The sequence below is a fragment of the Lepus europaeus genome, chromosome 9 (assembly GCF_033115175.1).
Source record: "Lepus europaeus isolate LE1 chromosome 9, mLepTim1.pri, whole genome shotgun sequence".
NCBI classification, from domain to species: domain Eukaryota; kingdom Metazoa; phylum Chordata; class Mammalia; order Lagomorpha; family Leporidae; genus Lepus; species Lepus europaeus.
The window spans coordinates 32,060,880-32,072,929 of record NC_084835.1 but is presented as its reverse complement, the minus strand read 5'-3'; the positions used below and the strand labels follow the sequence as shown (position 1 = coordinate 32,072,929).

Sequence of the window (12,050 nt, the reverse complement as noted above, 5' to 3'; positions counted from 1 at the left end):
TTATCTACTCTGTCAAGGAAGATGATAAAGACCAAGACCGTAAATAACCATACAGACTTGATAACTTCTGTGTTTTTCTGTGCAGACATGGCAAACACTTGGAAGTCAATTATTTTCTTCTTGGAAACCTGCAGTGAACCACATTCACGTAAGTCTGAGGACACAAACACCACACTGTAACAAATGTGCATGTTTGCGGCCGGCACTGTGGCGCAGCGGGTTAACGCCCTGGCCTGAAGCACCAGCATCCCATATGGGTGCCAGTTCGAGACCTGCCTGCTCCACTTCCAATCCAGCTCTTGGTTATCGCCTGGGAAAGCAGTAGAAGTTGGCCCAAGTCCTTGGGCCCCTGCACCCACGTAGGAGACCTGAAGAAGCTCTTGGCTCCTGGCTTCAGATTGGCGCAGCTCCAGCTGTTGTGGTCAATTGGGGAGTGAACCATTGGAAGGAAGACCTCTCTCTCTCTTTGTCTCCCTCTCTCTCTCTCTCTCTCTCTCTCTCTGCATAACTCTGACTTTCAAATAAATAAATTAATCTTTAAAAAAACAAAAACAAAAACAAATGTGCATGTTTGCTCATCTGGAAGTAGAGCTTCTCCCACATCCAGTACCTCCAGCGACAGGCAGTCTGCTTGGCCACAGAACCGCCTGGCACACCCCTGCTGGCTTACCAGTGTAGTTTGCAGAATAGTTGTTGGGATCTAAAAACTTCTTAACCAGCTCGCAGTTCGACAAGATGTGGTTTGTAGTGATGGCGTTGAGATAGTTCTGCAGACCCTTCTGCCTCGCAGCGATGAACTCACGGTCCATGTTGCCAATCAGCTTTTTGGGAGGAAGAGGTAGACTTAGGCCTGAGATCTAAAAAGAAAAGAAAATGGCATTATACTCATGTCATACTCATGCCATCCTCAAATAGGATCTGCTATTAGAAGCCTGGGCCATCACACTGGGTTAACCCTGAGACAGCACAGATTTTATTTTATTTTTTGACAGGCAGAGTTAGACAGTGAGAGAGAGAGACAGAGAGAAAGGTCTTCCTTCCGTTGGTTCACCCCCACCAATGGCTGCTATGGCCGGCGCGCTGCGCCGATCCGAAGCCAGGAGCCAGGAGCTTCTTCCTGGTCTCCCATGCAGGTGCAGGGCCCGAGCATTTGGGCCATCCTCCACTGCCTTCCTGGGCCACACTGGAAGAGGAGCAACTGGGACAGAACCGGCGCCCCACCCAGGACTAGAACCCGGGATACTGGCGCCACAGGCGGAGGATTAGCCAAGTAAGCCGTGGTGCCAGCTGAGACAGCACAGATTTTAAGAAGCAGCTAGGAAACAGATGTTGTGGCACCAGGTTAAGCTGCCACCTTCAACGCTGGTTCAAGTCCCAGCTACTCCATTTCCTATCCAGCTCCCTGCTATTGCTCCTGGGAAAGCAGTGGAAGATGACCTGAGTACTTGGGTCCCTGCAACCACATGGGAGACCCAGATGGAGTACTAGCTCCCGCTTGCAGCCATTTGGAGAGTAAATCAGCAGATGGAAGATCTCTCTGAAACTCTGCCTTTCAAATACATAAATAAAGAATAAATAAATAAATACATCTTTTAAAATCTACAGTCTTGTTTCAGTGATATAAAACGGTGCAACTTAGAATTGATCAAATATGGGGCTAGTGCTGTGGCGTAGCAGGTAAAGCCACCACCTGCAGTGCCGGCATTTCATATGGGTGCCGGTTCTAGTCCCAGCTGCTCCACTTCCACTCCAGCTCTCTGCTATGGCCTGGGAAAGCAGTAGAAGATGGCCCAAGTCCTTGGGGCCCTGCACCCTCCTGGGAGACCTGGAAGAAGCTCCTGGCTCCTGCCTTCAGATCACCTCTGGTCACTGCAGCCAACTGGGGAGTGAACCAGAAGATGGAAGACCTCTCTCTCCCTCTCACACTGCCTCTCCTTCTCTCTCTGTGTAACTGTGACTTTCAAGTAAAATAAATAAATCTTAAAAAAAAAAAAAAAAGAATTGATAAAATACTATACTGTGCATTGTAACTTCAAACTTGATTTTTGGGGCTGGCACTGTGGCGCAGTAGGTAAAGTCATCGCCTGCAGTGCCAGCATCCCATATGGGTGCTGGTTCGTGTCTCAGCTGCTCCACTTCCAATCCAGCTCTCTGTTATGGCCTGGGAAAGCAAAAAGAAAATGGCCTAGGTCCTTGGCCCCTGTACTCGCATGGAGACCTGGAAGAAGCTCCTGGCTCTTGGCTTCGGATCAGCTCAGCTCTGGCTATTGCTGCCATCTGGGGAGTGAACAGTGGATGAAAGATTTCCCTCTCTCTCCCTCTGTCTCTCAAATAAGTAAATAAATCTTTAAAAAAAGCTTTATTTTTAAAAAAATATACATTTTTATTTTTACAAAAGTTATAGATAATTTATAAGTTTGAGAGCAAATTTTTTTTTTATTAAAAAAAATTTTTTTTTGACAGGCAGAGTGGACAGTGAGAGAGAGAGAGAGAAAGGTCTTCCTTGCCGTTGGTTCACCCTCCAATGGCCGCCGCAGCCAGCGCATCGCGCTGATCTGAAGCCAGGAGCCAGGTACTTCTCCTGGTCTCCCATGTGGGTGCAGGGCCCAAGCACTTGGGCCATCCTCCACTGCCTTCCCGGGCCACAGCAGAGACCTGGCCTGGAAGAGGGGCAACCGGGATAGAATCCAGCACCCCAACCAGGACTAGAACCCGGTGTGGCGGCACCACAAGGCGGAGGATTAGCCTGTTGAGTCACGGCGCCAGCCGTGACAGCAAATTTAAAAAAAGTTTTTTTCTTACTGTTAGCAGTCCTAAGACACCCTGCCCCCAGGCAGGTGACACATCCATTCTCCACTCCCCGGTCACAGTCACATTTGGTTCTCTCAGCTGTTTTGGCTTTCGGGAATGCTGACATTGTTATATCTTGATTTTTCCTTTTTAGGCATTATTTGTGAATTTCCCGTTATGAAGAATAAGAATTAAATTATCTTTCAAAATCCCTGACCTTGCCCTCACTCCCACATTCTGTCCCTAGTCTCCTCCGTATCATTGTTATTTCATTGTTATTTTATTTAGTATATTCAAGTTTACATTAAATAAAAGACAGTCACTGTGGTGCTGAAGAACCATGCTCACTTTTCCACTTGTAGTCTTTGTTCATTTTCTACTCAACTCCAAAGGCTCCATCCAAGCCGTCTCTCAACACACTCAAAGACAGATACATCAATTTCATCTTCTTGAGGACTATCCTCCACAGTCCACTGGCCCATCCACACAGGGCTGGCAGTCTCCATGCCACTGCACACCTGCCATCCTGGGACCTTCCTCTGTCATCACCCTGGAGATGCTTTTGACTTTCTCCTGCTTAACCCCATTTCTTCTTTAATTTTTATTTATTTATTTGAGAGAGAGCGAGCGAGAGAGCGAGAGCGCACTGCATCCACTATTTCACTCCCCAGTTGGCCGCAATGACCAGAGCTGCGCCAGGCTGAAGACAGAAGATGGGAACTGAATCCTGGTCTCCCATGTGGCTATCAGCTACTTGAGACATTACCTGCTATTTTCCAGGGCGCATATTAGCAGGGAGCTGCAGCCAGGAATCAGAGGCAAGAATTGAACCCAGGCACTATGATGTGAGATATGGGCTTTTTTTTTTTAAATTTATTTGAAAGTCACAGCTACACAGAGAGAGGAGAGGCGGGGGGGGGGGGGGGTCTTCCATCTGCTGGTTCACTCCTCAATTGGCTGCAATGGCCGGAGCTGTGCTGATCCAAAGCCAGGAGCCAGGAGCTTCCTCTGGGTCTCCCAAGCGGGAGCAGGGGCCCAAGGACTTGGGCCACCCTCCACTGCTTTCCCAGGCCACAGCAGAGAGCTGGATCGGAAGAGGAGCAGCCGGGACTAGAACCGGCGCCCATATGGGATGCCAGCGCTTTAGGCCAGGGCTTTAACCCTCTGTGCCACAGCGCCAGCCCTGAGATATGGGCATCTTAACTACTAAGTTAAACATGTAACTCTGAACCCCATTTCTTTTTTTTTTTTTTTTTATTTTTATTTTTGACAGGCAGAGTGGACAGTGAGAGAGAGACAGAGAGAAAGGTCTTCCTTTTGCCGTTGGTTCACCCTCCAATGGCCGCCGCGGTAGCGCACTGCGGCCGGCGCACCGCGCTGTTCTGATGGCAGGAGCCAGGGGCTTATCCTGGTCTCCCATGGGGTGCAGGGCCCAAGCACTTGGGCCATCCTCCACTGCCTTCCCGGGCCACAGCAGAGAGCTGGCCTGGAAGAGGGGCAACCGGGACAGGATCGGTACCCCGACCGGGACTAGAACCTGGTGTGCCGGCGCCGCAAGGCGGAGGATTAGCCTGTTGAGCCACAGCGCCGGCCTCTGAACCCCATTTCTATGTCCCAAACCTTCCTTTTTCTTCCAAAATTCCCTTGTTTTTCATGTCAGCTTCTTAAAAAGGGAAGCAAAGAAAATAAACTTTTCAAAAACTTACATGTAAGAAAAAGTTTAATTATTCCTTCATGCTTGATTTATAGCTCATCTTGACATAAAATTCTAAGTACACTTTTTGTCCAGGATTTTTAAGAACTACTTTATTGACTTCTAGTTTACTGCTGCTGTTAAAGATTCAAGCATAGTGATTCTTGATTCTGGTGTTTCGTTGTTTTTTCTTTCTGAAGGTTTTTAGGATCTTCCCTCAGTTTGTGATTTTAATACTCTTTAAAAATTATTTACTTATTTATTTGAAAGACAAAGAGGCAGAGACAGAAAGACAGAGATCTCAAAGTGCTGGCTCACCTCTCAAGTGTCCACAACAGGGACAGGGCCAGGACTAAGCTAGAAGCCAGGATCTCAACCCAGTTCTCCAATGGAACTCAAGTGCGTGGGGGTCACATTACATTAGCAGGAAGCTGGAATCCAGAGCACTGCTGGGACTTGTACTGGAGCACTCCAGTATGGGACTCGGACAACCCAAAAGGCATCGTAACCGCTACTCCCAACGCCCACCCCTCATGTGCTTTTATGTGGATCTATTTTTATCCTTTGTGTTGAGCATCAGTCCTTTCACAGTCTAGAAACTAACATCCTTAAATTTCTTAGTATTTGCTTGTACTATTTCATTTCTTCCCCTGTGACCTTGGCTTTCTGGAGCTCCTATTTTTCAACGTTGAATTTCCTGGACTGGTCCACTAATATTCTTCTTTTTTAAGATTTATTTTATTTATTTGAAAGGCAGAGTTACAGAGAGAGGGAGGGAGATAGAGAGATCTTCCATCCACCGGTTCACTCCCCAAATGGCCACAACAGCCGGAGCTGAGCCAGGCTGAAGTCAGGAGCCAGAAGTTTCTTCTGGGTGTCTGACATGGGTGCGGGGCCCAAGAACTTAGGCCATCCTCCACTGCTTTCACAGGTGCATTGGCATGGAGATGGATTGAAGTGGAGTAGCCAGTACTCCAACCAGCACCTATTTGGGATGCTGGCACGGCAGGCAGCAGCTTAATCCACTGCACTACAATGTCAGGCCCCCAATTTCATCTCCTGCTCATGTGCACCCTGGGAGGAAACAGGTGATGACTCAAATACCTGGGTCTCTGCTACCCATGTGAGAGACCTGGATCGAATTCCTGGCTCCCACTACCGTAGACATTTGTCTGCATGTCAGTCTATCTGCCTTTCAAACAAAATAAATATATTTTAAAAGTTTTATCTTGGCTGGTGCCGCGGCTCACTTGGCTAATCCTCCGCCTGCGGCGCTGGCACCCCAGGTTCTAGTCCCGGTTGGGGCGCCAGATTCTGTCCCAGTTGCTCCTCTTCCAGTCCAGCTCTCTGCTGTGGCCCGGGAAGGCAGTGGAGGATGGCCCAAATGCTTGGGTCCTGCACCTGCATGGGTGACCAGGAGGAGGCACCTGGCTCCTGGCTTTGGATCGGCGCAGCGCACCAGCTGTGGTGGCAATTTGGTGGGGTGAACCACTGGAAAAAGGAAGACCTTTCTCTCTGTCTCTCTCTCTCACTGTCTAACTCTGCCTGTCAAAAAAAAAAAGTTTGATCTTTTATCTTTCATCCCTTCTAAAGGGTTTTCATTTCTACTATTATCTTTTTATTTATAAGTGCTCTTTTCTATTGCTTTTCTTAATGGCATCCTGAGAGTAATGTAATTTTTTTATCTCTCTGAGCTGATAAAAGGTAGCTTTTCTGAAGTGCCTGAAACATTCTTCTTACTTGAATTCATTTCTGATTCTTGAAGGTTCCTTTGTTTACCATTTGCTTGGGTCACTTTCATGTTAAAAGTGCTCCTTTTAAAGTGCAGAGAAGTGTCAATAGGAACTGGCAATGCAAAGCCACGTTTTGGGGATAATCCCAAGTCTGCTTTCTGCCAGGAGTGATGGGAAGAGTCTGTTGTGGGATGTGAGCAGCAAAGCTGAGGAAGATCGTTAAGAGTCCCGCAAAACCCACCTGCAGCGAGAAACCGGACAGTGCCAAGCACGATGCAGGGAAGACAATACAGGCCCACTCAGAGATGGGGAAGAAAGGTGAATTCCTGAGCATAAAAATAAAGGGCTGAGCAGACTAGTCCCATGTCCCTTAAACTCCACTGCAAGGAAAATACCTGAATGCCAAACAAACATGAACTTCCTTAGGGGTCTGGAGATCTTGGCTGCTGGCTCCACTAAGATCAGGTGCCAATAGCTGAGGGCGAGCTCTGGCTAACAGGCTGGGGCTTCTCTTTTACGGGCTCTGTTTTGCAGTCGTTTCACCTGAAGAACCTTTAGCTCCTTCCTCTTAGGCTGGGCAGACTCCCCCAGAAAAGAATCTTCAGTCTCCTGCCTAAAGGAGGGTCTGACTGCCAGGATCCTGGGAGGTGAGTGCAAGCAGCAGCCCTGGGGAAGACAGCTGCCCGTGTGTGTCATGTGCATGCTTTCAAGTGCGTCTGTAGCCCTCAGCCTAAAGACTGTACTGTGGGCTCCAGAGAGCAAATTTCCAGGTTTTTGCTAGAGGCAGGAGGACAGGCGCAAGTTGGGAGATTTGACTACTCTTCTCTAAATTTTTTACTTATTGGTTTGAGACAGAAAGCTCCCTTCTGCTAGTTCATTCCCCAAATGCCCACAATGACCAGGCACCCAGGCAAACCCAATCCAGGCCTCTCACCCAGAGGAGGCAGGGATTCAATTACTGCAACCACCATCTGTTGCCACCCAGGGTCCACCATAGCAGAAGTTGGGGTTGGGAACAGAGCTGAAATTCCAACCCAGGCACTTCTAATTGGGACACAGGCATCCCAACTCCTAAGCCTGCCCACCCCTGACAATTTTTTCTTTCTTTCTTTTTTTAGATTTCTTTAAGGGGCTGGCATTGTGGCGTATTGGGTTAAGCTGCTGCCTGCCACTTCTGCATCCCATATGGGTGCTGGTTCAAGACCCAGCTGTTTCACTTCCAGCTCCCTGCTAATGTGCCTGGGAAGGCAGTGGAAGATGGCCCAGGTCCTTGCACCCACGTGGGAGACCCGGAAAAGACTCCTGGCTTTTGCCTGGCCCAGCCATGGCCATTGTGGCAATTTGGGGAGTGAACCAGTGGAGGGAAGATTCTCTCTCTCTCTCTGTTACTCTGCCTTTAAAAAAAAAAATGTGTTTGAAAGGCAGAATGAGAGAATGAGAGACAGAGGGAGAGACTGTCCCTCTGCAGGTTTACTCCCCAAATGATGGCAAAAGCCAGCTGTGGGCCAGGTCAAAATTAGGAGCCAGGAACACCATCCTGGTCTCCCATGTAGGCGGCACGTGCTCAAGTACTTGGGCCATCTTCCACTGCCTTCCCAGGTGCATTAGCACAGAGCTGGATAGGAATCAGAGCAGAAAGGATTTGAAGGGGCACTCTGACAGGCAATGCCAGAGTTGCATGCGGATGCTTCATCCCACTGGCCCCCTGACATCAGCTTCTTAGTTCCTGATTTTACCTTTACTTTCACCTTACTCTAGCAGCAACACCTGGTGCTGTCAAATTGCTAAACCTAGGCCGGCGCCGCGGCTCACTAGGCTAATCCTCCGCCTTGCGGCGCCGGCACACCAGGTTCTAGTCCCGGTTGGGGCGCTGGATTCTGTCCCGGTTGCCCCTCTTCCAGGCCAGTTCTCTGCTGTGGCCCGGGAAGGCAGTGGAGGATGGCCCAAGTGCTTGGGCCCTGCACCCCATGGGAGACCAGGAGAAGCACCTGGCTCCTGCCATTGGATCAGCGCGGTGCGCCGGCCGTAGTGCGCCAACCGCGGCGGCCATTGGAGGGTGAACCAACGGCAAAGGAAGACCTTTCTCTCTGTCTCTCTCTCTCACTGTCCACTCTGCCTGTCCAAAAAAAAAAAAAAAAAAAATTGCTAAACCTTGGAATCCAATGGGATTATCTGCTGCCCATATCGACTTGGTTAGCTCTTATCCACTAGGTTTTCAGCGTCAAGTGTTTTGTTGTGGTTTTTCTCGTAGGCTATTCTCTTTGTCCTTGAGGGTGTGTACATTTAGAATTAATTTACTGTTGTTTGGAGTGGTTTTGGGAGGGAGATAAATATATGTGTTCAATCTACTATCATTTTCCAGATCACCTAAAGCTTTATGAGTCTACATTTTAAACTTAAAAAACAAAGCATCAATTTGGCATTTTGAGTGAAGAAAGTCACTTTCAAGGAGTAGTACAATTTCACTTGTACTTATAATAGAGCAATCCAAGGGGCACGCGTATTGATTGAGGGTAAGGTCTCAAGAGAAGGACATCCAGTCTCAGGGAAGGATGAAATCTAAACCACTAACTTAGACTGCTCCACTCCATATTTTTCCAACAACGATGAGGCAGCCAAGTGGAGACCTTGAACTTGAAAACCTAAAACAAGATGAAAAGTCTGGCTGACAATCGTAATTGTCTTTCTCCAACATAATTGTGAAAATTGTCAGAGTATATTTGGAGTGGAATTTTCTATGGCAAAATAATTCATTGCCAGATAATTCACTTAAGTTTCAGATTGGTTTCCTCATGCATTTGGTTACACTCTGCCTAACAGCTAAATAAAATGCTTACTTATGAAGAAAGTAGATCTCTTAGCAACCACACATCCAAACCAATTACTTTTTTTGTTGTTGTTGTTCAGAGCCATAACATATTATAATCAAGAATAATCTATTACCTAAAACATAGGTGAGACATTTCTTTTTTAAACTCTATTAAGAAGTTGTGGGATATAATCTCATCTAAGTGGGTGTGTGTGTCTGTGTGTGTGCATCTACCAAAGGATATGGTTATACAAGAAAAAAATGTTGTAAAAAGAACCCCATCAGGGCCGGCTCTGTGGCATAGTAGACTAAACCTCTGCCTGAGGTACCGGCATTCCATGTGGGTGCTGGTTCCAGTCTCAGCTACTCCACTTCAAATCCAGCTCCCTGCTGATGTCCCGAGAAAGCAGTGAAAGATGGCCTAAGTGCTTGGGCCCCTGCATCCACCTGGAAGACCCAGAGGAGGCTCCTAATCCTGGCTTCTGATAGCCCAGCTCTGACCACTGTGGCCATCTGGGGAGTGAACCAGTGGAGAGAAGACCTCTCTGTCTAACTCTAACTCTGCCTCTCCAATAAATAAATAAGTCTTTTAAAAAAAATCCCCATCAGGGCCAGCACTGTGGCACAGCGGGTTAATATCCTGGCCTGAGGAGCTGGCATCCCATATGGGCGCCGGTTCAAGATCCAGCTGCTCCACTTCCAATCCCGCTCTCTGTTATGGCCTGGGAAAGCAGTGGAAGATGGCTCAAGTCCTTGGACCACTGCACCTGTGTGGGAAACCCGAAGGAAGCTACTTTCTCCTGGCTTCGGATAAGCGAAGCTCCAGCCATTGCGGCCAATTGGGGAGTGAGCCATCAGATGGAAGACCTCTCTCTCTCTCTCTTTCCCTCTCTCTCTCTTCCTCTACCTCTTTGTAACTCTGCCTTTCAAACAAATAATCTTTAAAAAAATTATTTCTCCTCTATGAAATAGTTACAATGCTCTTTAAAATGCTTTTTAAATTAAATTTTTTTTAATTTTTTTTTTTTGCTTATCAATCTGTCTATGCAGCAAGTATAAAAACATCAGCATCAGACTGAACTGAATCCCACATCACTCAGAAGGGAGAGTGATGTCTGACATCATCAGATTTAATTCCAGTATTTTGGCTGTTTTTTCATTTACAAAATGGTCACGAGAGAGTAAACTTGATAAAGTATCTGTTTTGAGTTTTGTGGGCCACCAAGCTTCAACCAGTCCATATTTTTTTTTTCTTTCTTTTTTTTTTTTTTGACAGGCAGAGTGGACAGTGAGAGAGAGAGACAGAGAGAAAGGTCTTCCTTTGCCGTTGGTTCACCCTCCAATGGCCACTGCGGTTGGCGCACTGCGGCCGGCGCACCGCGCTGATCCAATGGCAGGAGCCAGGTGCTTCTCCTGGTCTCCCATGGGGTGCAGGGCCCAAAGCACTTGGGCCATCCTCCACTGCACTCCCGGGCCACAGCAGAAAACTGGCCTGGAAGAGGGGCAACCGGGACAGAATCCAGCGCCCCAACCGGGACTAGAACCCGGTGTGCCGGCGCCGCAAGGCGGAGGATTAGCCTGTTAAGCCACGGCGCCGGCCCAAACAGTCCATATTTTTCAAAAAAGATTTTTTATTTGAAAGGCAGAAATATGGGGGGGCGGGGGGCAGGGAGAGAAAAAGAGAGATCTGCCATCTGCTGGTTCACTCCCCAAATGGCCGCAATGGCCAGGGCTGAGCCAGACTGAAGCCAGGAGCCAAGAGCTTCTTCTGGGTCCCCCAAATGGGTGGCAGGGGCCCAAGGACTTGGACCATCCTCCAGTACTTTTCCCAGGTGCATCAGCAGAAAGCTGGATTGAAAGTGCAGCACCCAGGACTCGAACTGGTGCCCATATCGGATGCCGGCACTTTAGGCAGAGGCTTAGCCTTGTATGTCACAGAGCCAGCCCACAACCAATCCATTTTTTCAAGTTTAATTTCACTGTAGGAAAACACACTGATCTGCTCGGACATCCTATCAGTTCTTAGAAATCATCAGGTGAGGGATGGACACTGTGGCGCCGTCCCCCCTTGGGATGCTTGTAATCCTCAGTGGAGTGCCGAGCATCCAGTCCTTCCTCCGTTCCTACTTCTGATCCAACTTCCTACTGATGTACCTGAGAGGTAGCAGATGATGGCTCAAGTACTAAGACCCTGCCACCCTTGTAGGGTGCCCTGCTGTCGTGGGCATTTGCAGAATAAACCAACAAACGGGAAATCTCTCTCTCTCTCTCTCTCTCCCTCTCCCTCTCCCTCTCCCTCTCTCTGTCGCTCTGCCTTTCAAATAAAAATGAATAAAGAAACACTTAGAAAAAACAAATACAAATAAAAGATGAAGCAAAGAGTTCTCTGGCCAACAGCTGCATGTCAGACAGACTGCAGGTAGTTTTACTGCTCTAGTTTAAGCTCTCTTAAGTGTTCTGAAAGTACTAACATTATGCAATGGGTGTTATTTTTAAAACTTTCCTTTTAACAAAGATCAGCATTCAGGAGATATTTATTTCTCTTTCAGCTTTCTCCTAGAAGATCTAAAATGGGTACCAATCACAGGATACAAAATAGAACTCCATGACTAAATAGAAGGGAGGGAAGAAGAACCCTAGCACATAGGGCGATGAATTCAGCAAGCTTCTCATTTCCTAGATACCTCCACAAACCACGGCTCCGAGCCAGGGCCACTTATCACCTCACTTCCACTACCTTTGCTCATGAATGTGCCCCACGGATTCCCTGATTGAGTCCTATAAGAGAAAGCAAGACACCAGCAGAGAATAACAAATGTGCAGGGAAAACGTGAATGGGTGACGATCCCCAAGTGGGGTCTGCAGTCTCTAACCTGCTATGCTGCCCTGGGGAGCCTCTAAATTACAAGACAAACTGCATCACAGTTTCAAGAGAATCAGCTTTGATGGGGAGGAGAAATCCTTTCAGTGCAACCTGTTCACTCCTCCTTACTCACTTCCTCCTTAAGATCTTAATGACCTGCTA

At 47.8% G+C, this 12,050-nt stretch overlaps 1 protein-coding gene across 4 annotated transcripts in view; it reads right to left on the bottom strand.

Annotated features, from left to right (window-relative positions):
* The window catches only part of PXK (PX domain containing serine/threonine kinase like), a 99,043-nt gene that overhangs the window by 44,317 nt on the left and 42,676 nt on the right, over positions 1-12,050 (bottom strand). For all 4 annotated transcript variants that reach the window (XM_062201175.1, XM_062201173.1, XM_062201176.1 and 1 more), the window contains exon 4: positions 671-857. In XM_062201175.1, coding sequence (XP_062057159.1) covers positions 671-857 — 187 coding nt within the window. The remainder of the gene's footprint in view (positions 1-670; positions 858-12,050) is intronic.